The 25,385-nt window shown below is 65.4% G+C and overlaps 9 protein-coding genes across 9 annotated transcripts; 4 read left to right on the top strand and 5 right to left on the bottom strand.

The window, feature by feature from the left end:
* Window positions 1-560: 560 nt before the first annotated feature.
* Window positions 561-2,810, top strand: BRF1 (transcription factor TFIIIB subunit BRF1; the record flags this gene model as incomplete). The annotated part of the gene is made up of 5 exons (XM_076649644.1): window positions 561-738; window positions 806-883; window positions 943-1,148; window positions 1,206-2,291; window positions 2,349-2,810. 5 exons carry the CDS (start codon window positions 561-563, stop codon window positions 2,808-2,810), a joined length of 2,010 nt encoding a protein of 669 aa, XP_076504823.1.
* Window positions 2,811-3,021: 211 nt separating this feature from the next.
* JCM10292_006378 (uncharacterized protein) lies at window positions 3,022-9,598 on the bottom strand (the record flags this gene model as incomplete). Its single annotated transcript, XM_076649643.1, has 7 exons — window positions 3,022-3,203; window positions 3,262-3,490; window positions 3,547-3,799; window positions 3,856-6,993; window positions 7,055-8,852; window positions 8,912-9,339; window positions 9,570-9,598. 7 exons carry the CDS (start codon window positions 9,596-9,598, stop codon window positions 3,022-3,024), a joined length of 6,057 nt encoding a protein of 2,018 aa, XP_076504822.1.
* Window positions 9,599-9,781: 183 nt separating this feature from the next.
* On the top strand, window positions 9,782-10,534 carry JCM10292_006377 (uncharacterized protein; the record flags this gene model as incomplete). The annotated part of the gene is made up of 2 exons (XM_076649642.1): window positions 9,782-10,212; window positions 10,267-10,534. 2 exons carry the CDS (start codon window positions 9,782-9,784, stop codon window positions 10,532-10,534), a joined length of 699 nt encoding a protein of 232 aa, XP_076504821.1.
* Window positions 10,535-10,745: 211 nt separating this feature from the next.
* On the bottom strand, window positions 10,746-12,324 carry BMT2 (25S rRNA (adenine2142-N1)-methyltransferase; the record flags this gene model as incomplete). Its single annotated transcript, XM_076649641.1, has 6 exons — window positions 10,746-11,119; window positions 11,277-11,447; window positions 11,543-11,582; window positions 11,663-11,818; window positions 11,929-12,227; window positions 12,300-12,324. 6 exons carry the CDS (start codon window positions 12,322-12,324, stop codon window positions 10,746-10,748), a joined length of 1,065 nt encoding a protein of 354 aa, XP_076504820.1.
* Window positions 12,325-12,586: 262 nt separating this feature from the next.
* SRP101 (signal recognition particle receptor subunit alpha) lies at window positions 12,587-15,278 on the top strand (the record flags this gene model as incomplete). The annotated part of the gene is made up of 8 exons (XM_076649640.1): window positions 12,587-12,609; window positions 12,677-13,148; window positions 13,216-13,294; window positions 13,357-13,504; window positions 13,584-14,587; window positions 14,685-14,770; window positions 14,830-15,036; window positions 15,150-15,278. The coding sequence occupies 8 exons, from the start codon at window positions 12,587-12,589 to the stop codon at window positions 15,276-15,278; spliced, it is 2,148 nt and encodes a 715-aa protein (XP_076504819.1).
* A 34-nt stretch (window positions 15,279-15,312) lies between these two features.
* Window positions 15,313-17,879, bottom strand: JCM10292_006374 (uncharacterized protein; the record flags this gene model as incomplete). Its single annotated transcript, XM_076649639.1, has 5 exons — window positions 15,313-15,352; window positions 15,501-16,895; window positions 16,950-17,310; window positions 17,373-17,700; window positions 17,772-17,879. The coding sequence occupies 5 exons, from the start codon at window positions 17,877-17,879 to the stop codon at window positions 15,313-15,315; spliced, it is 2,232 nt and encodes a 743-aa protein (XP_076504818.1).
* A 299-nt stretch (window positions 17,880-18,178) lies between these two features.
* On the top strand, window positions 18,179-19,173 carry JCM10292_006373 (zinc finger MYND domain-containing protein; the record flags this gene model as incomplete). The annotated part of the gene is made up of 4 exons (XM_076649638.1): window positions 18,179-18,298; window positions 18,354-18,581; window positions 18,651-18,897; window positions 18,959-19,173. The coding sequence occupies 4 exons, from the start codon at window positions 18,179-18,181 to the stop codon at window positions 19,171-19,173; spliced, it is 810 nt and encodes a 269-aa protein (XP_076504817.1).
* Window positions 19,174-20,469: 1,296 nt separating this feature from the next.
* Window positions 20,470-22,848, bottom strand: JCM10292_006372 (uncharacterized protein; the record flags this gene model as incomplete). The annotated part of the gene is made up of 5 exons (XM_076649637.1): window positions 20,470-21,253; window positions 21,353-21,675; window positions 21,751-22,221; window positions 22,283-22,388; window positions 22,457-22,848. The coding sequence occupies 5 exons, from the start codon at window positions 22,846-22,848 to the stop codon at window positions 20,470-20,472; spliced, it is 2,076 nt and encodes a 691-aa protein (XP_076504816.1).
* Window positions 22,849-23,313: 465 nt separating this feature from the next.
* On the bottom strand, window positions 23,314-24,920 carry JCM10292_006371 (uncharacterized protein; the record flags this gene model as incomplete). The annotated part of the gene is made up of 2 exons (XM_076649636.1): window positions 23,314-24,452; window positions 24,509-24,920. The coding sequence occupies 2 exons, from the start codon at window positions 24,918-24,920 to the stop codon at window positions 23,314-23,316; spliced, it is 1,551 nt and encodes a 516-aa protein (XP_076504815.1).
* Between the last annotated feature and the right edge of the window lie 465 nt (window positions 24,921-25,385).

Below are 25,385 nucleotides of genomic sequence, written 5' to 3'. Positions count from 1 at the left end.
AGGCAAGAGCGGCACAAGCTGCAGCAGCGATAGACGCTGCAGTCTGCCTCGACCCGGCGTTCGCACAGACTTGCCTAGAGAGTCAGGCGTGTTTCAGAGCAGCTCAAACCTCGTTATTTGAGCTTCAGGCTGTTGTTTCGGCGCGAGAAGAATCACCTTCACCGCCTCGCCGGCTCCTCGCCTCGCAAGTGTTTGGCGGCTCAGTCCGACAGCATCCCCTCAGAGCGCTTTGTGACTTTGACAGGCACGTGTCTTCACCTTTTTGCACCCGCTAAGACGTGCCGCTATGCGCGTTCAGGGCGTTGCGATCGCGCGAGAGCTGACTCTCTGCTTCTTCACCTGATGACAGCTCGACGCAACTACGGCCTGAGGCGTGTCCTGCGCTTTTGAAGGCGCTCAAGTGAGGATCTGACAGCCCCGTCACCCGGTTACATCCTCCCAGCGGCCGTACCCGCATCTTCGCACAGCCCCCTCCGCTCCGTGCGTCGTCTACCTCTCTCACGCGAAGGCGACGCTTTCTGACCTCTTTGAGATACACAGACTCGCGACACACAATCACCATGATCTGTACATCTTGCGGCGAAGACTCGGTCGTCGAAATGGCGGACCACGCCCAGACGGTCTGCACGAGCTGCGGCACCGTGCTCTCCGAGAACGGCATCGTCAGCGAGATCCAGTTCGGCGAGACGTCGGGCGGCGCAGCCATCGTCCAGGGCAGCTATGTCGGTGCCGACCAGAGTGCGCATCCGCCGCCCAGCTACACACCTCCATCCTGCTGACCCTTTCCAAACTGCCTCGGCAACAGCTCGCGCGCGTGCACCAGCAGGCTACCGTCAGCGCGGCATCGCCACCCAAGAGTCGCGCGAGCAGACGCTCCTCAACGGTGTGTTCAGCTCTCTCGTATGGTTTGCTCAACTTCCGCTCACTGCCTATCGCGCACAGGTCGTCGCCGCATCTCCGAGCTCGCTACGGGTCTGCGCCTCAGCGAGCATCTCTGCAACGTCGCGACACGCTTCTTCAACCTCGCCGTCAACATGAACTTCACCAAGGGTCGCCGCACGCAGTATGTCGCGGCGGCGTGCTTGTACGCCGCGTGCAGGCAGGCCAACGGCACCCAGATGCTCATCGACTTCTCCGACCTTCTCGAGGTGCGTGCGGATCATCAGACGCTAAAATCACGACGCTGACCTGCACGACATCGACAGATCAACGTCTTCGTGCTCGGCTCGACCTACCTCAAGCTCGTCCGCGAGCTATCGATCAACGTCCCTATTGTCGACCCCGTCATCTACATCACGCGCTTTGCCGCCCTGCTCGACTTTGGCGAAGAGACGCAGAAGGTCGCGCTCGATGCGACCCGCCTCGTCAATCGCATGGGTCGCGACTGGATGCAGATCGGCCGCCGCCCCTCGGGTATCTGCGGCGCGTGCCTTCTCCTCGCCGCGCGCATGAACAACTTCCGCCGCAGCATCGAAGAGATTGTCCAGGTCGTCAAGATTGCCGACGTGACGCTGCGCAAGCGTCTCGCCGAGTTCCAAGAGACGGCCTCGGGCGCGCTCACAGTCGCCGACTTCCGCTCGATTTGGCTCGAGGAGACGCAGGACCCGCCGGCGTACACGCAGGGGATCAAGCGCGAGGAGGACGCGCGCAAGAAGCGCGACCGCGCCGCGCGCGAGGGCACCGCCATGAGCGACGCGAGCGAGACAAGCACCGCCTTTGGCGACCGCGCATTCCGCGAGCTTGCCGACCGCGAGGCAACGGCCGAGGCGGAAGATGGCGAGCCGCGCGGGCCGGCGGCAGAGGGCAAGGAGAACGAGGCGGAGCGCGAGGGCGGCATGCCCCCGCCGCTGCGTCCTTCGGCCAAGGCACTCGGTAAGCGCAAGCGCGTCGAGCCCGACGTCGAGGCTGGCGAAGGGGCGGGGGAGGACGAGGCAGAGCAGGATGCGGCGGAGGAGGTGCTCGAAGGCGACGCACGCGAGCAGTACGAGGCCGTCATGCGTGACGAGATGTCGACGTACCTCGACTCGACCACGGGCGCCAAGCTCATGCGCGAGCTCGACTCGCAGCACGCGCACCGCCTCAAGGTCTCGCAGTCGCCCGCCGTCGAGCTCAATACGGACGACCGGCTCGACAACCTCGACGAAGACGAGCTCGACGCCTTCATCCTGACCGATGCCGAGGTCGAGATTAAGAGTCGCCTGTGGATGGAGAACAACAAGGAGTACCTGCGTGAACTCGCCGAGAAGCAGACCGGTCCCGATGGCGAGCTCAAGCCTCTCTCGAAGCGGCCCGTACGTTCTTTCCCTCCCTCTTTCCGGCGCACACCGCTGACATCCACTTCTCTGCAGCGCAAGCGCACAAAGCCCCGCGACGGCGCCAACGCTACCGGTCTGACTGCGGCCGACGCGACGACCAAGATGCTCGAGAAGAAGAAGTTCTCGAAGAAGATCAACTACGACGCGATCCGCAACCTCTTCAACGCGTCGGGTTCGGATGCTGGGTCGACCTACGGCGGCGCGGCGTCGAGCGTGCGCGGCGGCGCCGACGGCGAGGAGGACGACGACGAGCCGTTCATCGGGCAGCGGTACGGGAGTCGCGCAGGCAGCCGCGTCGGCACGCCGCTTGTTTTGCCCGAGCCGACCTGGCGCCAGAGCAGTCGCGCGCCGAGTGAGGCGCCTTCGGTCGCCAGCGAAGGCCGTTCGAAGAAGCGCACGCAGGCGCAGGATGACGACGAGGATGAGCAGGCGTGGCGCTCGCAATTCGCGACGCAGCAGGAGGACGACGGGTACGACGGATATGACGAGGTGTGAGTGCGCTTGTAGCGGGTCGAGGAAGAGGGAGATGGTCGCTTTGTCCCGGGTTCATTCATCTGCAGTCCCACTGTTGTCGTCGCTTTCGTATCGGGGCGCCTCAGAGTGTGAGAGAAGCAGGACGTCGTGATGTCAACAAGGCAGATGCAAAGACATGCTAGTACGTGGAGGAAACAGAGCACAACAACTGAGAAATTTGTACGGCAATCAACTAGTCCCGCTTGACAGCGGCAACGATCAGATCCCAGCGCATACCCGACCATCCAGTTCGCAGCTCGACGAGACGCTTGGCAGTGCGCCAACGACGGTTAAAGTCAACCGCTTCGAGCAGAGCCTGCTCGACATCTGCGTGCTCGGCGGCAGACTCGGGGCGATAGATGATGTAGTCGGCGGCTGCACGGCACAAAAAGTGAGCGACTTACTAGAATGACGGACGAGCGCAGCAACGTACGTGTGAGGAGGGAGCGCAAGAGCGAGCCGAGGAGGAATGCGCAGATGGCGACGAGGAGCACGAAAGAAAGCGTGTAGGTGCGGCGGACGGCGACGACGCCCGCTGGCGACGTCTCGGTCACGTCGACCGTGGTCGTCATGATCTGCTGGCCGAGTCGCGTGTACTGGCCGAGAAGGTTACTGAGCGGCGACGGCGCCGCATCGGACGAGGCCGTGTCGCGGCGCGAGGACTGCAGAACTCTAGTCAGTACGGAAGGCGCACAATGTCAGGTGGAAAAGCGCGTACAGCATGACCAAGGTGCGCTTTGCTGCCGAGGACAGGCGACCGCGCCTCCTCGACCGCGGGCGTCACGTTTCCGGGCGACTTTGGGTCCGGGAACTCGAAGTCGTCAACCGCAGGCGTGACGGGTTTCGGGGCCAGCAAGCGAGTTGCGATCGCGAGGGGCTTGCGCAGCTCGGGCGGGAGCAGCTCCACAACTGGGCGCTCAGGCTCGACGTCGCCGACGATGGAGGCCTTGCGAGGTTTCGGGGGCGGGACACTGCCGAACACGGAGTCAACAGTGGTGAGGCATTGGAAGAGAAAACCTCGACGCACCGGCTGATCTTGGCACCCTGCAGCGGGAGCTCGTCGTCCTCGAAGCGCGCAAGGACCGACTTGCTTTCCTTCTGGCTCAGGACGACGAGCTTCTCACCGTTGAAGATGACGCTCTTCGCTGCCTGACCCGTCACCTGATTCGCAGCGCTCGCACTCGTGTCCTTTTCCGGCAGCGGCGGAGGGGCGCCGCCCGCTGACACGCGCTGCTGCTTCGCCTTGAGCGCGCGCTCCCGCTCCGCAGCGGCACTGGGCGGCGGAAGCGCGAGGATCTTGACCTCGACAAGCGCGCCGTCCTCGCTGAGTAGGCGGAACCAGTCTGGTGGGGCAGGCTTGCTCTTCTCGTCGTCGGCGCGGAGCGGGTCCCGGATCGGGTGCGTGATGGCGCCGGTTGGGACGAGAATACGGACAAGGTGGTTGGCGCGCTTCCAAGCGTCGAGTGAGGCCGTGAGGATGGACGGAAGGGGCGCGTCATGCGCAACGCAGCGGAGCGGGATCTGCGTAGGCGGGCCGGTGGAAGCGGAAGGCGCGAGTGAACGAGGCGGGAGCGGGTCGAGCGAAAGCGGCTCGTCGGGGGTAGGGCTGACGAGCTGGGAGGTGGCGTTGACAGAATAGCCGTGCGGGTACTGCTTGAGGTCGACGACGATTTCTGCAACGAGTAGATCGTACGCGCTCGGGTCCATCACCTCGGACGAAGCCGTTGTAGTGGCCGCGCTGCCGGACGTCGGTCCAGGCGCGGTTGTTCCGGCAGTCGCATTCGATGTCGACGGCGCAGCAGGAGGCGATTTCGATCTCAGAGAGCTGCGACTCGACTTGTGCGAGAGCTCCGAGACCGTCGGCGGCTTCTGCAGGACAGGCGGGGCGACCGAGCCGAGGTTGACGGAAGCACTGCGCGGTAGCTCACTTCTTAGGAGCGTCGAGCCGACGGGGATCGAGGGCGCGAGCAGTGGCGAAGGCTTGGACTTGGTCAGCCCACTCGGAGCCTTGTCGTCAGCGCGCGTCTTGCGGGTGACAGTCGGGTTCGCGGAGGGCTCGTCGACAGCGGAGACGTCTTGCCTTTCCCCGCCGACGCGGAAGAGCGAGCGGTACACGCCCTCTGCGGCGTCATACGTCGTTGCGAGCGCCTGGCTCGACTCGCTCCCGCTCGTCCGCGGTGGCGAGCCAAGTTTCCATACGCAGTCCACGTCGCTGTCGTCACTCAGCGGGCCCTCGATCTGCACGCCTGCGCTCGGAGCCCACAGACGTGGCGATGGGCCGGACGCCTTGCCGAGCTGTTCGACGCTCGAGATCGACTTGGCGAGATTGGCGTTCAAGACGCCATTGAGCGCGAGCGGAACGGAGCCCTTCTGGTCGACACACGCGACGTATGTGCAGCGCGTCGAGGGGATGGCAAGGACGGACGAGGTGTACGGGTCGAGCGTCTCGAGAATCCACCCCTCGAGGAGGACTTCGCCAGTGGGCAGCGTCGACGGGTTGACCTTGTTTGTGTCGAAATTTGGCTCGGTCGAAGGCATGTACGAAGCTGACGCGACGAAGAGGACGGTCGACGTCGAGGCGCCCGAACTGGCCGAGGGAACCTTGACGGCGGCATTGACGGTGGCGACGTGAAAGATGCGGCCCTTGAATGGGAAGTTTGGCTTCGAGATGAGCGCGCAGGTCGTCACGCCGTGGCCGTAGCTCGCGAGCGGTGTCGCGCTGTCGATGCGGTCGTCCCAGCTCTTGCGGCATCCGACGCTCGTCACGATCGAGGCGATTTCGTCCGCCGTCAAGCCCTGTACGATCTTGTCGCCGCGGTAGACCGGAATAGTCTCCGAAATGCGCGGCAGGACCTTCTTGCGCACAACGGTCCCGCCTCGCTCGCTGACGATGGCCCACCCAGGCGCCGGATCCGTCAACTCGGGACCTTGCTCGGCGTGGAAGCTCTGCAGCCACGCAAGCGCTTCGAGCGCGCATGCAGGAGGGTCCAGCGGTGGTTTGGGCGCAGCACTGACAGCGCTCGTCGACGCGTCTGCCGTACTCGCATCCGGGTCGGGCGAGCCAGTCGACGCTTCGAGAGCAACTGCCGCCGCCGCCGCGACCGCAGCTGCAGCCTGAGGATCGTCGGTGACGGTCGCCGCGACGGCCTGTGCGGCCGCGAAATCCTTGGCGTCGACTCCGCTGCCGCCGAGCGCATCCTTCGCAGCGCCTGCCCCCGCTGACCCGGCCGCAGCCTTGCCCGCCGCTCCCGACAGCCCTGCGTTAGCTCCTTGCGCCGTCGTCGCCGCGCTCGCGACCGCCCAGGGCCCAGGCCCGACGCGCGGCCCGAGCGTCTCGTACTGGTCGAGCGGGACGGGCGCCGCCTTGACGCGCTTGCGCTTCTCGAGCGCGCGCACCTTGTCGTCGTCGAGCACTTCGACGTCGGCCTTGATTCGCGCACCGTTGACGAACACGGCCGTTCCTGCCGCGGCCGCGGGCGCGCCTGCCGCGGACGACGACGCGGCGAGCGCGGCGGGCGCGCGCCGGACCGTGACGACGACGCGGCCTTCATTGGCAACGAGCTCGCGCGCGTGCTCGATCGTGAGCCACAGGCCGCCGCCCGAGCTCAGGCGGTGCCGCGCGAGACACGAGACGCCCGTCGGCGGCGGGTCAACGACCACGTCGATGCCGCTGCTGGCCCAGCTCGCGGCGTCGCAGCGGATCTCGCACTCGACGAGCGCATCTTCCGCTCCCACAGCGGGCGAAGACGAAGAGCCCAGCGACGACGGGATGGCATACTCGACGCGGAGCGTCGCCTTATCGGGGTCGTATTCCTCGGCGACCTTGCGTGCGCCGGCGCCGCTCAAGCGCGTGACGACGGGCGGTGCGCCGTGCTTGATCGAGTAGTCTCGCACGCCGGCGACGGCCTGGATGAGGGCGTTGGGCGTCCAGCTCGACTTTGTGCTCCACCCTTTCGGGTCCGACTGGTCGAGGAGCGTGATCTGCGTCGTCGTGGGCGAGAGCGCTTCGATCGACCAGCCGTACAGGTCGGTCTGCATGCGGATCGTGCCAGGCGCGGGCGAAGGGAGGGACGGGAACAGGTTCGTGTCGTCGGTCGAGGACGAGAAGATGTGCACCGTCGTCGGCGACTTGTAGGCCGTGCGGAGGAGGACCGAGTCTCGTGCCCTGCCTCGCAGGAGTGAGCACACGAGCAGCTGAGACAGGAGAGAATAGATGCGCGACGCACGCAACGGGCCACTGCCCCTTCCTGCGCTCCCACCACACCTCGCTCAGCTCGCCGACGCCCGCGCCGTTCTCCTCGTCCGCGACGAGCACGCACTCCTCGACATTCTTGTCCCACGTCTTGCGCACGCCCTGCGTGACGACGGTCGCAAAGACGTCCCACACGCCGACGCCGACAAAGACGGCCTCGGCGCGGTAGATGGTCAGGGTCGGGTCGGGCGACAGGAGCTGCGTGACGGTGACGCCCTGCGAGTCGCTCACGTGCCGCCACTTGGCCGGTGGCTCTTGCAGCAGCGAGAGAAAGTAGATGTACGACCGCCGGAGGAGCGCCGCAATCTGCTGCGCGGCTGCAGACGGGCCCGCGGACTCGGCCGGCGCGCCGCCGCCGAGCGAGACGGCGTCGGCAGCGGCAGTCGAGCCCGTCGTGCGAATCGAGCTCTGGTCGTCGGCAATCGACGCGCCCGCCTTGGCGCCCGCCGCAGCCGCGAGGACCGCGTCCCACCCTCTCGCCCTCGCTGCCGCGCCGCTGCCGAGCGGGTCGCGCACGTCGACGCGCTCGAGGTCGAGCTTCTCGCCGTTGACGCGCACGCCGCGCGAGGCCGCGAGGCGCTGGATCGAGACGCTCGCGCGGACGAGGTGCGACGGGCTGAGGAGCGGGGCGTGCGTCAGGCGGAGGGTCAGGCGCGTGCCGGGCACGGGAGAGGGCACGGTTGGCGTGGGCGAGGGCGCGGAGAGGGACAGGGCGTAGGAGGACGAGGGGGCTGGGGTCGAGTTGAGAGAGGACGAGCCGCCGAGGGGCTTGACCGAGATGCGGATGTCCCACCCGTCGGTGCTGCTCGGCGCGTCGGGCGGCGCCGCGCTCGTCGGCTGCTGCGAGGCGGCGCCGTCTGCAGGAGCGGGCGGCGCGGTGGGGAAGAGCACGCCGAGCGGCGGGAGCGAGACCTCGATACTCCTTTCGAGGCGCACGCGCTCCCTCCTGCGCGCGAGCTCGTCGAGTCCCTGCAAGTTGCCCCCGACCGCCTGCTCCTCCTCCTCTTCCTCTTGCTCTCTCCCATCCGTCGCCTTCCCTGCCGCTGCTGCGCCGGCCTCTTCGGGCACGACGACGACAGCATACTCGATCGAGCGCGTCTCGGCCTGCACGTCGTACTCGTCGCGATTGAGCTCGACCCCGCGCCCATAGCCCCTCAGCAGCGGGAGGCCCGCGCCCGCTCCGGCGCCGCTCCCGCCGCCAGTGCGCGCATAGTGCACAAAGGACGCGACGAGCTGCGCGATGTGCGCGACGTGCGGGGACGAGGCGGATGAGGACGAGAGAGGGGAAGGCGAGGCAGAAAGGGGCGCAGAGAGGCGGAGGGACCATTGCCAGAAGAGCGTAATGCGGAGGCGGTGTGGTTGCGGCTGAGCGGTGGACCCGGTCAAAGGCGGGAAGAGCGAGGACGAGGGCCCAGGGGAGGTCGACAGCGCCGAAGTCGACGAGGGTGAGGTGGAAGGTGCAGTGCCGCCCAGAGATGGAGACGCTGGTCCGGCGGGCGAGGGCGGGACGAGCTGGAAGCACCACGCCATTAGGTGGACGTTTGCGCGCACGAAAGGCGGAGCGGGACGGAGGAACGCAGGCTCGTCGGCCGCGCGTGGGAGCGACGTCGAGAGGTCGATGAGGGACGAGCCGTCGGGCGAGGGAAAGGTGCGCGAGATGGTGATGGTGTCGCGAGGGGAAGCGGGCCAGCCGAGGCGGTAGTCGGTCTTGCAGATGCGCGTGAGCGGGTCGAGCAGCGAGATGGTCGAGGCCGAGTCGACGAGCTTGTCCCCTGCAAATAGAGCCAGTCAGCGCACGGCTCGAAGGCGAATGCAGGAAGAGAGAGCGCACAATGTGCGCGCACTTCGGGCGTGCCCAGGACGGCCCTCAGCGCCTCAAAGTCGACGCGGTCTGGGTCGCACGGCACCTCTGCGACGGCGCGCACGATCTCGGCATTGCGCTCCTTGTCTGCTTTGCGGTGCACGCGGACGGTGGCCGGGTCGAGGCTGGCGAGACCCTGCACGAGCTGCGGGTGTGCGTCGCCGACAAGGTCGCGGCCCTTGCCCTTGCTCTGCGCGCCGGGCCCGCTGGTCGAGAGGGTGTCCCAGGCGCTGGCGGGGACGGACGAGCTGGTGCGGCGGTGCGAGGGCGAGGGCGAGGGCGCGGCCGACGAGGCCGAGTGCGAGACGGGCTTCCACGAGCGCGAGTGCGGGTTCGAGACGAGGTCGCGGAAGTGGGCGAGGGCGGACGAGAGGGCGGCCGAGTACGCTGCGTTCGTGCTGCGGGTTTTGGCGGAGAGCGACGACGACGAGGGTCAGCACGAGGACGAGGTTCACGTGAGTGTGCGAAGAGCGTCGATCGGGCCCGCTTGACAGATACAGCGCTCTCGTGCCGTATCGAGTCCACTCAGAGCTCGCCAGACCCGCACACGAGCGAGCACGGCAGGCAGCGTCGAGGGATCGCGGGCGCAGTTGGGTCATGACGCCGACAAGGAGAGCGAGCGACGCACTCTTTGTACGAGTGGCTGGCACTGGCCATCTCGGCGAGTGCAGCAGACTGCAGTCTCCCTCGGACGCACTCTCCAGGAGAAGCAGAGGGCGCGAGCAGGGAGAGGTTGCCGCGAAAGAGCAACCCCCGCTCCCGCTCTCGCTCTCTCCCTTCTCTCGCAGTCTGGGAAGAGCAGAGGCAGTCCAGCGTGTAGCACCCCCCACAGTGTAGCCAATGGCCCGCCCCTCCTCCCTCGCAGCCGCGCTCCGTCCGCACCTTGCCTCCCCCTCGTCCTGTCGGGTCGTCGTGCCGTCGCGGAGGATCGCGAGCAAGGTGCACGCGGGGCTGCACTACCACGCGCACCCGAGTCTCCCCGGGCACTACACCGTCTCGTACCTCGCTACCCCGCCGCCCTCGCTCCGCTTCTCCCCCACCACCCTCGGCACCCTCCGCCCGCTCCCTGCCTCCCCGTCCTCGTCCTCCTCTTCGTCCTTTGGCGCCCAGAGCCACCCCGAGGCAGACGCAGGACTCCCGCCCATCACCCCGCGCACCCTCGACGAGAACCCCGACTTCCTGCGCCTCGTGCACGAGATCGTCCAGGCCAACATCGCAGACGACCTCTGGCTCCAGACCCAGGCAAAGGCCCTCTCGGACGACACCCACCTGTCGGTCCTCTCCACCGTTTCCTCCTGAGCACGAGAAAAGACACTGACGAGCAGGTGCAGGCACATTGGCGACGAGCGCGCGCCCGCCGACGCCAACCGCGTCCCGGCGCCGCAAGACATCCTCGCGTCGGTTCTCGTCCAGCGGGGCAAGGTCGTCCCCGAGTCGTACGAGCCCAACCGCGTCGCGTACCGCCTCGTGACCGAGGACGGCCTCATGCGCCTCCCGCACGGACTCGGGGAAAAGGTGCGCGAGGCGTGCAAGAGGGTGCGCGAGGTCGAGGAGGAGGTGGCGCGCGACGAGCAGGGGGGACAGGGGCAGTAGGCGGGTGCAGAGAAACCGTGTAGCATACGCATCTCCACTCTCGCGCCGTTCTCGCCGCGCGAAAGATGCTTCCGCGCGAACCTTCTCAAGCTGCCGTCCTCTACCGGCGCACGCCTGAGCCCAGAGACGCGGTCATACACGTACAGCACATTGAAGAAAAGGCGTGAAGAGGCGCAGGAAAGCGATACAACAACAAGGGTCCACAATTCTTCTACTCCTCCAGCTCGTCCTCCTCCCCGTCCTCCTCCCCCTCCGCCTGCTGACCCGCCTTCCCCCGCTCCACCTCACTCCCGGGCCTGACGAGTATCGCAAAGTTGTTCCTCTGTGCCCCCGCCCTCACCACCTCCCTCTTCCACTCTTTCCCGTCCCTCTCGCCCTCGCCCCGCGCTCCACTGCGCCTGACGAGCCAGTACGTCAGTTTCGCAGAGTCGTGCTGCCGCACGACGGACCACCCCGTCGAGCCGAGCAGGGCGGTGAGGCGCGCGTGCGACAGGTAGCGCGAGTTGGTCAGGCAGGGGAGCGGGAGGACGAGGTACAGGTGGCCGTGCGGGCGCAGGTACGAGTGCGCGTGCAGGAGCATGTGTCCTGTGGAGGAGCAGGGCGGGAGAACGGGTGGAGGACGGGTCAGTCCGATGCGGCCGTGCCGATTCGGAGGAAGCGAAGCGCGAGAGGACAGCGAGCATTCGCGCCCGCTTTCGCGCCTAGACCGGCAGGAGACCAATCCCGTGCAGCACGGACTCACCCCGGTTGACCAAGCTGCCCTCAAAGTTGACGACCAAGCTCAGTGCGACCACGTCGTACTTGTCGTCCTGAGTTTCGGGGACGGGGAAGTCGAAAAAGTTGTACCGCAGGACGTGCGCAGCGTGCGGGTTCAGGTCGATCGAGGTCGTCGAGATCCAGGGGTAGCCGGCGTCTGTGGCAAGCGGGGAGGCGCGGTCAGGTGAGTTGAGCCGAAAGTGAGGTGAGGGAGAAGAGGGTTCAACGAGGAGGGGGAGAGGGTGGACGTACAGGCTGTGCCGGCAATGGCGCCCACGTCCAGCAGTCGAAGCTGTGCGCGAATGTCGGGATCAGGCATCAGTCACGTCGATCGGGTGAAGCGACGACAGATGCAGGCTCCGCAAGACACACCTTCCTCCGCTCGACCTTTGGCCAGACCTTGCTACCGTCTTCGAGGATCGTGGGCTCGACCTTGGCCTTGCTCTTGTCCTTGTCCTTGTCGTCGAGCCCGATCTTGAGCTCCCTGATCTGCTTGACGAGCCATTTGGACGATTCACCGCCGCGAGCCTGCGAGAAGTGCGGGCGTGTGTCAGAAGAACTCGAACTCGAGCAACGCCTCTGCGAAGCTCTAACGAGCCTGCAAAGAGTCACTTGGAAGCGGACCACACCCGACGCACCTTGTCCCCGCCGTGCACGCTCGCCTCCTGGTACTTCTTCAACCCGCCAAGCCGCTCCCTCTCCTCCTCGAGCTTCCGCCTCTCCTCCGGGTCCGTCAGCGCCGGACTCGCCAGCTGCTTCTCGATGGCGTGGAACGCGCGGATGAGCTGTGTCTGCTCCTGGCGCGCCTTTGGGATCGACGGGTCGAGGGGCGCAGACCCGGCGAGGAGGTCGGCCTTTGCGGGGTTGGTGGTCGACTTGCGCGCGCGCGAGAGAAAGGCGGGCTTCTTGCCGCTGCGCTTGGCTTTGCGGTCGGTCGCTGTGGGCGGACGGACGGAGACTTGGTGAGCTCGACGGAGAGAAAGAGTGGAGCGAGGTGGGAGAGGCGCACCGGCCTTGTTGTTGGTATGAGGCATCTTGCAGTGAGCTCCTGAGTGCAGTCCGGCAGTCTTCCTTCCTTGATTCGCCGTGGGAGCAGGACGAGCGGCGAGTGGAGTGCGGCGGAGAGGCGATCAAGCCGGTCGATGCTCGTCCACTCGCTCGCTCCCACCGTTCGAGCCGAGACCAAGCTGGGCAGACTCGCAGCTAGCTGAATATCCGACCCAAAGCTTGACAACCCCGCCCACTCGCTTTCGCGTGCTCTCGCGTCCTCATCAGCTGCTCTGCGTCTCGCTCGTCATGCTTGACCATTTCAGCATCCTGTGCGTCGTTGAGCCAGTCAGACTCTTGTGTGAACGAACACTGACGACTCTGACCCGCTGCCCGCAGCACCCAGGGTGGCCTCGTCCTGTGGTCCCGCTCCTTCACCCCGTCCCCCTCCCCCTTCGACGCCCTCATCCGCGAGGCCCTCATCGAGCAGCGCGCCTCGTCCTCCGACCTCGCCTCGTCGTCCACGAGCGCTGTCTCACGCTGGGACAAGGACGCGTACGCCGTCCTGTGGCTCCTCGAGAACAACCTCGACCTCGTCTTTGCCGTCGCGTACCAGCGCATCCTCTCGCTCCCCTACGTTGCCGATCTCCTCGAGGCCGTCCGCAAGGCATTCCTCCGCGCCTACCGCGACACGGTCCAAGCCATCGTCGACTCGAGCGTAAAGGGCAAGGACGTCCTCGTCCTTGGAGGCTCGGTTGGCGGGCCCGCAGCGTTCGGCCTCTTCGGCGAGAAGGGCTGGCAGAAGGTTTTTGAGGGGTGGGACGAGACGTTCAGTCGCATCTTGCGCGAGTTCGAGTCGACCGCGGCAAAGGTGTGCCTCCTCTTGCTCACATCGGCTCGTCCAGTTTGACCGGCTGACCCGAACCATGCATGACCAGAACAAGAAGTCCACCCCGCGAGCATCTGCACTCGCCAACATTCCCGACAGCCCCTCGACCTCCGCCAGCGAAGCGACCAGTGCGTTTCCAGCTGCCCTCTTCCACCCGCTCGCCCTCGCTGACTTCCCTTCTCGCACGCAGCGCCCTCACTCGCCGAACCAGCAGACGGGCCTGTCGACGCACAGGCTATAGCGCGCAACATTGCTGCGCTCAAGGCGCGGCAGAAGGCGGCGCTGCGCAAAGGCGGGCGCAAGTCGGGCGCGGGGACCGAGTCGGAGGCGGGATCAGAGTGCGTTCAGCTCCGCTCATTTGTACGGGAAAGGGCACACATACTTACCTGTGCTGTCTCAACGTCGCTCGGAATGCAGATCGGACGCGACGCCGACCAAGCCGCGCCCGCGCAAAGCTGCGACCAAGTGGTCTGACTCTGCGATCACCGACGCCGACCTCGCCGCGTTCGACTACTCGTCCGACGCGCCCTCGCCCGCGCGCGGTGGTGGCAAGGGCGCGAGCAGCCGCGCGGGCACGCCTGCGCTCGAGGAGGTCGAGATCGATACGAGCGGGATGGTCGACCGGCAGGCGCTCGGGACGCGCGACGCCGAGAGCGGGATGTACGAAGTCGCCGACTACGCCGTGCGCGGCGCGGCGGGCGAGTCGGATGACGACGAAGACGAGCAGGAGGGTACTGGCGCGGGAGACAAGCCGCAGTCGGCGTTGTCGTCCTTCTTCTCGCGCCTGTCGCTCCAGCCGCGCAGCCTTACGGCCGCCGACCTCGCGCCGACGCTGCAGGCGATGCAGCAGCACCTCATGGCGAAGAACGTCGCGCAGTCGATCGCCGAGCAGATTGTCGCGAGCGTCGGCAAGTCGCTCGAGGGCAAGAAGGTCGATGCCGGCGGGCTCTTCAACTCTGCGAGCCGCGCCGGGCGCAGGGCCGTGCGCGAGGCGCTGCACGAGGCGCTCGTGCGCATCCTGACGCCCAAAACGAGCACCGACCTCTTGCTCGAGATCCAGCGCAAGCGCTCCGCAACGAGTAGCGCGGCGTCAGGAGCTCTCGCAGCCGGCGGGAGGAAGGGCGCGGCGGGTGCCGACCCGTACGCAATCACGTTCGTCGGCGTCAACGGCGTCGGCAAGTCGACCAACCTGTCCAAGGTCGCGTTCTGGCTCTTGCAGAACCGCCTGCGCGTCCTCATCGCCGCGTGCGACACGTTCCGTTCGGGCGCGGTCGAACAGCTGCGCGTGCACGTGCGCAACCTCGGCAAGCTCGAGGAGGAGCTGGGCGGCGCCAAGGAGGGCGAGCCGAGGCGCGTCGAGCTGTTCGAGAAGGGGTACGGGAAGGACGCGGCGGGCATTGCAAAGGATGCGCTCGCGCATGGTGCGTTCTCACTGTTCGTGTCGACGTGCCAAGCGTTCCCTCGCTACGTCGCAATGTCGTCGATACAGCTTTACTGATTCGTGAACGCCTCGTGCAGCCAAGCAAAACGGCTTCGACGTCGTCTTGATTGACACCGCCGGCCGCATGCAGGACAACGAGCCGCTCATGCGCGCTCTCGCCAAGGTCCGACCTCTCCTGCCTGGCACTCCTCCCCGCGACTGACCTCCCTTCGCCGTCCGCAGCTCATCGCCGTCAACCAGCCCGACAAGATCATCTTTGTCGGCGAAGCGCTCGTCGGCAACGAGGCTGTCGACCAGCTCACAAAGTTCAACCGCTCGCTACGCGACTTTTCGGGCTCGGCGGGCGCTGCCGGCGGCGCGAGCGGGCCGGGCAAGGGGCGCGGCGTCGACGGGATGATCCTGACCAAGTTTGACACAATCGACGACAAGGTGCGTGGGTATTTGTCTTTTCTGCCAACTGCGCTGCTCGGCTGTTGCAGGTCGAGGCGGGTCTCTTGCGCAGGAGCACGGTCACTCACGCTCGAATCCACTCCCACTCGCAGGTCGGCGCCGCGCTCTCGATGACTTACGTGACCGGCCAGCCCATCTACTTCGTCGGCACGGGCCAGACGTACTCGGACTTGCGCATGCTGCGAGTCGGGCATATCGTGCAGGCGCTTCTGCAAGACTAGACATGTTCGCACTCTCTCCTTCATTGTCCGAGCTCTATGAATCGAAGCTGGCTACTCGATTGCGGACAATCTTGCTGTGCAAAAGAGACGAAACTGAGAGCGGGGACATACGCGTGGCAGCAATTATACAGGAAGGAGTTGCGGCTGCGGGTGAGCAGACATCTGTCATCGGCAGTGCGGTTAGTCCCGCATATTAGGAGTTGGTTGTGAGGCCGAGCGCACCAAAAAACTTCGACTCGGTTCATAGTGACGATGGTGTAGCCCCTTTCGAAAGAGCCCGTGAGCTCCACCCCCCGCTTCTTCGTCGGCGGCGTTCGCACCGAATCGAAAGCCGCGGGGACGTAAGCGGCGATGGAGTACTGGAGAAGGCTGAGAGTCGGACGGGGCGGGTGGAGGAGCGCAGTCGCAGTGGTTTCGTCGGGCGTGACAAAGGCGTATACGAGGCGGGGACGGTCGGAGAAGGGGATACGCGAGACAATTGCAGCTATGCCGGACTTGTTGATCGGATGGGTGGGCGAGATAGTTGCCTGGAAGACAATGATCACGAGGGGATCGTGCAGGACGAGGACGGCATTGGCGGCGGCGAAGCAGGGAGGAAGAATGTAAAGACCGGCGTGTCGGGGGAACACCTGCTGGTTCGGATTCCACGAGCCCTCGGAGAGCGACGAGGGCAGGTCGATGCCGACGTCGTTGCCGGCAGCATCAACGAGATGGACGCGGTACGGAGAGCTGACTGGACCGGAGCTGAGCTGCCGGATGGCGAACGACTCGAACAGGATGCCGTGCATGACGGGGATGTGTAGTGCGGACGAGGCGAGGCGCAGCTGCTCGCTTGCGAGGAGGCTGCGGTACGCGATGCGGAGTGCTTCGCGAAGGAATGGCGTGGCGATGACCGTGCACACTCGAGGACCGGGGCTGGTCGGCTGCTCGTAAGCAGGGTTGGGGACGAGCGTGACGAGCCGATCGTAGCCCGTCAGCTGTGCAGCTTCGTTCACGGCTGCGGTGTAGTTCCACGGCTGCAGAAGATGGACGAGATGGTCCATGTCACGCGTCGCAGCGAGCAATTCGGAGAAGTCGTCGACGACGCGCGCTGATTTCGTCGTCTTAACGAATGCGCTGCGGAAGGCGGGTGCTGCGATTGAGTAGATCTCCTCGGGCGCGTAGTATTTGCCGGCTCGGCGTCGTTTGACGGTGACGTTGCCGAACAAGAGGTACTCGTACTCGCTGATGCCGACGACGCCGCCTTCGGCATCCGAACTGTCCTCCTCCATTGCGCCCGGCGCATCCGCCGCACCCGCCGCCGCGCCTGCGCTCCCGCTGAACGCGGTGTCGCGCACCTCGCTCGCACCTGCCGCCGTGGTCGCGGCGCCCTCACCCGCGGCGCTGCCGCTCGTCATCCCGGCTGGCGCGGAACTCACGCCGGCGGTGCTCCCGCTAGTCTCCGTGGTCGCGCTTGCAAACTCGAAGGACCCGTCGACAAGTGGCGAGCGGAAGGGTTGACCCGCGGTAATCGGGTCATGAATGTCGCGATTGGTGTTGACCGTCCCGGGGAGTATCGTGCCGAGGTAGAATCGATGCTCAATCTGCGGAAGAGTCACGTCGAGCTCCTGGAGAGTGCTGTAGGCAGGTCTGTGAGCGAGGCGCCTGGTTAAAAAGGGACGACAGTCGCACATTGCGTTACGGATCTCTTCAAGGCCCGGCGGTGTCAACACCCAGTATGCAATGTTCTGGTTCTGCTTGGCGAAGGGCGTGTAACGGCTGCTGCGCGGTGATGCTGCAACCACCGTGATAGAGTGCTTGAGCGAGGTCAGAAAGGGCGGGACTGGGTAGGCGGTCGTTGGCGCGGAGTCGAGAGCCAGAACGAGCGGAGTTCGGAGCTTCTCAGCAATGTAGGGAAGCCGTTCAGGCGAGACGAGGAAGACGCCCTTGTCGATAAAGACGACGGCGGCGGGGTCGTTCATTCGGTAAATGGCGACCGGCTTGCCCTCCTCTAGCCGGCGCAGGACGAGGTAGGGGAGGAAGGACGACTTTCCTGCAGATGACCAGGTACGTGAGAGCGTGTTCGCAGCAGCGAGATGAGCAGTCTGACTTTACCGATGCCGGGAGACCCAAAGAGCACCAGACAATGAGACTGGCGAGCGTCACGGCTTCCCGCAGGAGCTGTGCAGAGTTTTGCAAAGCGCTCCTGCACCCAGCTGAATACGCGAGGGTACTCATCGCGGACGAGGAGCAAGTCGTCGGCGAAACCAGGGAAAATTCCGGCCAGGTGCGGAATGGAGCCGCAGACTGCCCCCGCAGGTTTGCCGTAGAATTCTCGATGTAGGTCTTCAAACATCGCCGCTTGCGCCGCCTTGTTGCGCCCCCATTCGGAGAGTTGGCTGAGGAGGGCGTCGTCGGCGTCCTGCGAATCGGACGGCTTGGGCTGTGGCGTGCAAGCGTACAAAGCCTCGAGCGTCAGTACTGCACGCACTAGACGTGCGTCTGAGCTCGTACATCCGGAAGCAGGTAGTCGACGGTCGTAATCACGACGTTGCGGAGCGTCTGGAGCAGCCACGACGGAGGCACGGCGGGAGCTGCTGGCGCACGGCCGGACGGCGGCATTGGTGGTGTCGGTCGCTGCTGTCTGCGCGAGCGAAGGTGTGCGTGGCAGGCGAAGCTGATTCGGCAGCGCCTTGTCTTCCGCGTCGTTGCGCCGTTCGCCATCTCTCGCCGAGACCGGTTCAGCCGCGCTCCTAGAGTCCCCAGTGGCATTGGCGCACGATAGCGGAGCTTGCAGCTCGTCGTCTCACCCTCTGCTCGCTCTCCGTCCTCATCAGCTTCAGGTCGGGTCGTCCCGATTCTCTCCCGCTACAGCCTGTTCTATTGCGCGAGGGGGCTCGAGCTCGGTCAAATCTAGTCTCATGAACGACCTGCACCAACACTCATGCGTCGTGTGCGGCGTGCTCGCCTCGAAGCGCTGCTCGACCTGTGCGACGAGCGGGATCGACCTCTTCTTCTGCTCGCATGAACACCAGAAGCTCGTGCGTCACTCGCACCGCACAGAAGAGCGACTCCTGACCCTCCCGCAACCTACAGGTCTGGCCGAATCACAAGGTCGTCTGTGGCCAGGACCCGGTCATCTTCCCCGACCTCTCTGACGACGAAGCGAGGCAGATTGGCACGCTCGCGCACCGCGAACTCAGCTCACCTGTTCTCCAGGATCTCCCGGCCTCTATCGCGTCGAAGCTGCTCCGGCGCGGCAAAATCAGCTTGGCGCGTTCCACTGAAGTCTACCTGGGCGCGTCCGCAGGCGATTTCGACGAGGTGGGTCGCGACGCACGATCCAGTAACGCGGAGTGCAATACGACTCACCAGGTGCTCGTCTTTTTGCAGGTGCTGCTTCCATTCGCGCAGGACTCGACCATCGCCGACGGTCCCGACATTCCAGCTTTTCGCCACGAGCTATTGCTCCGGCTGCGCAACGGCCTCTTCAGTTTGCTAAATGACCTGTCTCGTGGCAAACCTGAGAACCTCGAGCAGGCCTTGAACAGTTCGACGTTCAACTACGCAGCGTTTTTGCACTCCGCCGTTCCGGGCTGGTCAGACCTTCCGCAGCTCGCCAAGACGTCCTTCTTGCACCGTGCAGTTGTGGTCGCCACTCTCGTCAAGCTTGGACGCTCCGACACGCCTGCGCCCGCCAGCTTCAAGCCCCCATTACATTGCCACCTCGATGCGCCAGCTCGCGCTCTCGCTCCAGCCTTACGTCCGCTTTCCCAGCCTCGGCGTCGCGCTCGAGTTCGCGCGAGCGCTGGTCCTGGAGGCCCGCTCTGTCTACAAGTTCCACGCGCTCATCTCCACCGACGTGACGGGCGCCATGATCGACTTCAGCTGCAAGGCCGTGCCGCCCGCGCGGTAGACTTCCGCGCCGCTTGAAGGGTGTAGTCCGTGTCCCTGTCTGTTCAACAAGCGTAGCAAGTGAACCGAGCCGTCTTGAGGAAACAGACTCGAGAGTGTCACCAAGCGACCATGAACCCTTCAGCGTCCTTGCGAGCGCGACTTCGGCGGCAAGCGGCCGAGTCTTCCGGCCTTCATCGGCAGGCCAGACTCGCCATGGTCCTCGCTCGTTCTTTCAGCACGTGTAGGTGTCTCAACAAGCTGCGGCCAACCAAAGCCAGACATTGCTAGCCGCCAATCCACGGAGGCTATCCTATGAATACATGCGCGAGGCTTTCACTCTCTACCGGCCCTGCTGCTGCTTGACCGCCTCTGCGTTCGACAGCGCCGTGCCCTTGCCCTGACCAGCTAAGAGCGAGTCGCCAAGCGTGACTTCGTGATCCTGCGGAAGTAGCAAGCGGGTCAGTCGCGCATGCAGACGGGGTCCTGACGAGAGCTAGGCGGACCTTGCCCGTGAACTTGCCCGCGAACTTCTTCGCAAAGCCGTTGACCTGGTCCTTAAAGCTTGGTCCTCGACCTAAAGAGCGGGAGAGACGAGCGAGCGGAAAGATTAGCCTCGCGAATCGGACGAATTGGGGAAGTGAAGATTACGTACTGCCGTCTGCGTCGGGCATTGTTGAAGCACCCTGGGTTGCGACCGTCTCTGGCCGCTCAGACGGGCGTTCCCATCGCTGCGTAATCTGGCTGTGTCACGGCGAAGTGCAAAACCAAGTGCTCGCATCAGCACAACTGACGGTGAAGGATAGCTCGAAGGTGAGCAGCCCTGTGTCTACGTCGTTTAGGCGCAGGGCAGCGCCGCTCGAAGAACCCGTCGCCGCACCGCAACCCCGAGGAGCAGGACTCACTTGAAGTGTCCGCCCTCGTACCCTGCCGGCGGAGCTGCCTCTCCACCCGGTACCCCGTAGGCTGTTGCGGCTTGCTGACTCTGCATCTTGAGCTCTAGAAAGCTGAGTGAGGTTGAGCGGGAGAGGCGGACTGTGTGGGGGCGATCGCCGAGTGAGCAGGAGCGAGAAAGGGGCGGGAGGGTCGCGCAGCACGCCCAGGCGTACGAAAGATGCTGTTTAGTCGCCTCGAGCGTCTAGCAGAGTGATCGAGCCGGAATGGCGAGTGAGAACGGTCGGAAGAGGTGACGCTGTGTACACCGCCTCCGCCAGGCAAAGCCCGCTCAAGTCCGCGAAGATTGAATGGCTAGCAATACACAATCTAGCGACGAAGAGAAAGACGAAACAGTATCCAACATAGATCGATATCGGCCAAATCACGCCCGCGCACTTCGCGCCCGCTCAAGCAGCGCCTGCTTCTTCGCCTTGACCTTGTCTTCCTCGCTAAGCGCCTCTGCCTTGCCCGTCGCAGTAGCCGCCTGTCGGCTGTCGTTTGCGACGCGCGACGAGCCGAGCACGGGCCGCTCCTTGTGCTCGCGGTCGGTGCGGGATGCAGCCGTTGCGGAAGACGAGACGAGCGGCTCGCTCGATACGGGCGGCGAGTCGGCAAGGGCCAGGATATCGGCGAGGGTTGAAGAAGGCGCGGGAGCCGCGGCGGTAGAGGAGGATGCGGAAGAAGACGAGCGAGACGACGACGATGTCGCTGTCGAGGACGAAGTGCGCGACGAGCCCGACGTCCGCCTCGGCTGCGCAGGCGGGAGCATGGCGCCTTCGCGCTCGCGCTCCTTGTCGCCGGGAGCGCTGCCCGTCGTCCGAGCGAGCGAAGGTCGCACGCGCGGCTTGTCTCCCTGCTGAGACTGAGCCAGGTCGCGCTCGCGCGTGCTCGTGATCGCGGCCTGGCGCACCCGGTCGCCGGCTCGCAAGGGTGCCTTCTCGTCGTTCTCCGCGGCGGGCGTGTCGAGGCCGAGCTCGGAGAGGAACGCGGACACCTTCGCCGAAGGCATGGACGGGCGAGCGGCCGGAGCGGAAGGTGCGGGTGCTGAGGGAGCTGAGGGAGCAGCTGAAGTAGCCGTCGCAAAGGCGTGCTTCGAACCTTTACGGGCGATGCGCTGCTGCTTGTCGAGTGCGAGAGAGGCCTCGATCTCAGGCGGGAGGTCGTCGCTGCGAGACACGAAAGTCAGCCTCGAAGTCGTCCCCCTGGCCCGTCGGGACGTCGACCAGCTCAGACACGCATCAGAGAGGTCAACTCGAGGAACTCACTCAGACTCGTCCGCGCCCTTCCTCTTGCCCTCCTTCTCCGCGCGCTCCGCCCATTCCCTCACGAGCCTCTCGCCCTCCTCGCACTTCCGCCTCGCCTCCTCTCGCTCCCGCTCAACCTCCTCGCGCGTCCGCTGCTCCTCCTCGACTTCTTCGTGCAGCCGTTCGATTTCTGTCTCGAGCTCTTCGCGCAGCGATGAAAGTGCGGCCGACGACGACGACGTGAGCGAGAGGAGGCCGAGGCGGATCGCGTAGAGTTTGCGGTGCAGGGGAGCGGCGAGGGCGGAGACAGGCAACGCGAGATGCGGTGCCGGGATCAGGTAGGACTGCGCATCCGGAGGGTGCAGTAGATGCTCAGCTTCTTCAGCGGCATCGCGAGCATTTCGAGACCCGAGACGCACCTCGTCTCCCTCCGCCTGCAGCACACCCCGCATCTCCACGCCCTCGTCCGCGTCCTTGCGGACGCCAACGAGCTCCGGCACTTCGAGCACGCCCTCGGCCCATTCTCCGACCTCGCCCACGAACGCGCGCAGCTCACCAACTTCACCCTCGAGCTCGGTGCGCGCCTGTACATGCTCCGAAAGGGACGAGTGGAGCAGGTCCAGCTCGGCTTCGAGCGCGACGGTCGAGGTGGCGCCGGCGACGGCTGAGGAAGGGGGCGGTGATCGTCCGCCGAGACGAGAGGCGCGGCCGCCTGCTGCGCCGTTGAACGTGGCCGAGAGCGGCGAAGAGGAGGAAGAGGACGAAGCGGTCGCATTCAGGACGACGAAGCGGGTGAAGGCCGAGTCGGAGGAGGTCGAGGGAGCGGTCGTGAGCTTCTGCAGCCGCTGATGCAGGCCCTGCACCTCGGTCTCTCGCCGCTTCTGGTCATGCTGTAGCTCGACTATTCGTCAGTACTGTGTCGTTGACGAGACCAGGGTGGTCAGTACGCACGAGAGCCTGCGTCTTGACAAACTGCAGCGCATTCTTCGCCTTGGCAAGCTCGTCTCGTGCATGCCGATGCCGCTCTTGCTCCGTCTTGAGCTTCTGCTGCGCCTCACTGTCGACGTGGGGGCCGTGTGAGCCGAAAAGAAGCAATGAGGAGAGCAGGAGGAACCGCAAACACACCGCGCCTTTGCCTTCTCGGCCTCGAGTTCGCGGCCCATCGCCTCCCTCTCGCGCTCGGCGCGCTCCCTCGCCTTGCGCTCGCGCTCGACCTCCTCCTGCGCGCGCGCCTCGACCGCGAGCAGGCCCTCGATGACGCCGCGCTCGCTCTGGCGCTGTTCGAGCATGCCCCACAGGCATTTCGCGATCTGCTCCCGCGCGCGCGCTTGGAGGATGAGGAGATCGTGGTGCTTCTTGAGTGCTTTGGCCGAAGGGTTGGCCGGGATCGCGGGCGAGAGGAAGAGGGTCGAGAGGTCGAGAGGGCGCGAGAGGTAGCCGAGCGAGACGAGCTGCGACGAGAGCGCGGAGAGCGAGTCTTCGGTCGATGTGCCGTCTACCAAAGTCGATGCGGCCATTTCGGGCTGCGCGTCAAGCCCTGCGAGGGCGTGCGTCGAGGCGAGGCGAGCGAGTTGTTTGATCAAGTTGAACGAGGCGGGCGTCGGTTCCCTGGCGGTCTAGCTGGACGCGGCAGCCTTGCAGACGTGTCTAGCACCTTCCCTGGTATGTGCAAGCTTGCTCTGAGGCCAACGGGCCGGGTGAAGGCGAGAGCAAGTGTCACGACGAAGGTCAACCTCGAAGCCGCGGACTTCGAGATGTCGCAGTCTCGCTCTTGCATGGTATGATGCCAACTTGTGCACGACGATCGTAATCAAGGAACGCAGTCGATCTTGACTCTCTCAGCGCTCCGCTTGAGCCGGCTGTCCTCCTGTTCCTCGCGCTCACTCGGCAACAAGGCGGCGGAATAGACGCGTCGATGCAGGTTGATACATAGTGCAAGTCAGAAAATGATACGACAGTCCCCCCATGCAGACGAACGCTCTCTAGCACCACGATATCCGATAGAGGCGGTAGTTCTCCTCGTCCGACCTCCCGACGCCCTGCACGCGCTCAATCTCGGTCACCGTCTCAATCGCGACGCGGTACGGCGCGTCGTCGCTCGCGCGCGGCTCGAGCGCCTCGCGCTTCGGGAACACGAGCTCGATCGTCGCGATCGCCTCTGCGTGCGTCGGGCGCAGCGGGACGATCAGGTGGAACGCCGGCCGGTGCGCCGGCTGCGGCGACGCTGTCGGACCCGTCGTGTCGAACGTCTTGGCGACGTGCGACGGCTGGCTGTCGACGACGGCGGACGAGGCCGTCTCGTGCAGAGAGGGGCGGGACGGCAGCGGGAGCGCCTTGGCGTCGGCTTCGGCGTGCGAGGACGCAGCCGAGTCGTCGAGCGAGAGCTCGGCAATGTCGCGTGGGAGCGCGGCGGCCTCGTCGGCGACAGACGGCGCCGCGTCGGGCTTGATGAGAAACTGCTCGACGCAGCTCTTGAGCCACTGGGCGTGTGTGGGCCCGTAGACGACGTCGGCGGCGAGGAGAGTGTGGAAAGGGCGGTCGAACGGAGGAGGCATGTTGACGGGGACGGGTACGCCGCGATTTGACGCGGCGGAGAAGGCGCGCGAGGAGTGCACGGCGGACCAGTCGAGTTTGTGCGCCTGGACGGGGAGCGACGAGACGGATGAGGCGAGACTCGAGACGTTGCTGGACGGAAGGCCAACGTCGGCCGCATTGAGGTGGGGCGAAGCAGCGGGGGACGTGATCGGAGAGATGGCCGCCGAGTTGGCCTCGACATTGCGCTTGAGGTTCTCGAGCACGCCCTCGTGGTAGTCGGTCGCAAACACCTCGGAAGGTGTGCCCAGCCGCTCGCTCATACCCTTCCACACGAGGCTGAGCAGGCCCGTGCCTGCTCCCAGCTCGAGTGCGCGGTGGTTCGGCAGGCCCAGCCCGAACCTGTACGGCTCGAGCGCGATCATGCGCGCAAGGATGATAGACGACCCCCAAGATTGGAGACCGACGGATGTAGGGTCGAGAGAGGAAGGGAGGGCGTCGTTGAGCGTGATCAGGAGGGGTTCCGTCTGCGGATCTGCGTCCGGAAGACAGGTGGGAAGGAGGAGCGGGCGAAGGATGGAGCCGGATTCTGCGGATGGAAATGTCAGCTACTCAATCTCGCCGGATTATGAACAAGGTGCCCACCGGAAGTAGCCGTCATGAGCGAGACGAGCGACGCTGCCTCGTCGACTATTCGCAGCCGCAGCTCGCGCTCCTTGTCGTCTCCGGCATCCTGCGCCTCCTGCACCCAGTCCTCGCCTCGACGCACGACGAGGTTGAGCCAGTTGATGGCCCACGTGCGCTCAAAGGCATCGTGCTGGTGCAGCGGGTCGACCGTCTCGTCCTCCTCGACCTCGCTCGAGAACTCGGTCGTCTCGACGGCCGAATCGGACGGCTGGGCGGCGCCTTCGTCTGCCGATGCGTAGAGGAGGCGCAGGTGGGCGATCAGGGCGAGGAGGTGGTTCGCATCGACGCTGGAGGGACCCCCCAGCGAGCGCCCGAGCTTCGGGAGAACCGAGGAGGGGAGGGAAGGCCGACGGAGACGCGTCACGGGCATTGCGGTTGTACTCTGTAGCGATTCCGGTGTCGCTCAAGAGCGCAGGCGTGGTGTGGGCTTAATTCTGGGGTCCTTCCGTCGCCGAGCTGATGAAGGCGGAAAGAGAGCGCGGGACGCTGAACGAGCGGGTGCTGGAGCCGCAGAGACTGGAAGAGGGAATCAGTAGGCGGTGGTAAGGTCTCAAGCCAAGCAGCGGACTCGTAGAGCGGCAAAGTGATAGCGAGGAAGCCGTTCGGGCACGAGCACGTTCAAATCGCAAGAGGCGGACCGACCTCGCAACAATGGCCCGGCGTTGACTCGCCGTCGGAGGCGCTCCGCATTTTGCTGCTGCAAAAGTCGTTCCAGCAGCCGGACGCTCGCCAGCATGCTCCGCTTTCATGCAATCGGTAAAACAGCGCAGCTCGTCGCCTTCTTCTTGGAATGCGTTGATCTCGCCCAGTTGTATAATGGTCCCGGAGCCGTCTA

Source organism: Rhodotorula paludigena, assembly GCF_050403205.1.
Source record: "Rhodotorula paludigena JCM10292 DNA, Rt_paludigena_JCM10292v1_ctg26, whole genome shotgun sequence".
In the NCBI taxonomy this organism is placed as follows: domain Eukaryota; kingdom Fungi; phylum Basidiomycota; class Microbotryomycetes; order Sporidiobolales; family Sporidiobolaceae; genus Rhodotorula; species Rhodotorula paludigena.
This window is presented reverse-complemented; position numbering and strand designations above follow the sequence as displayed.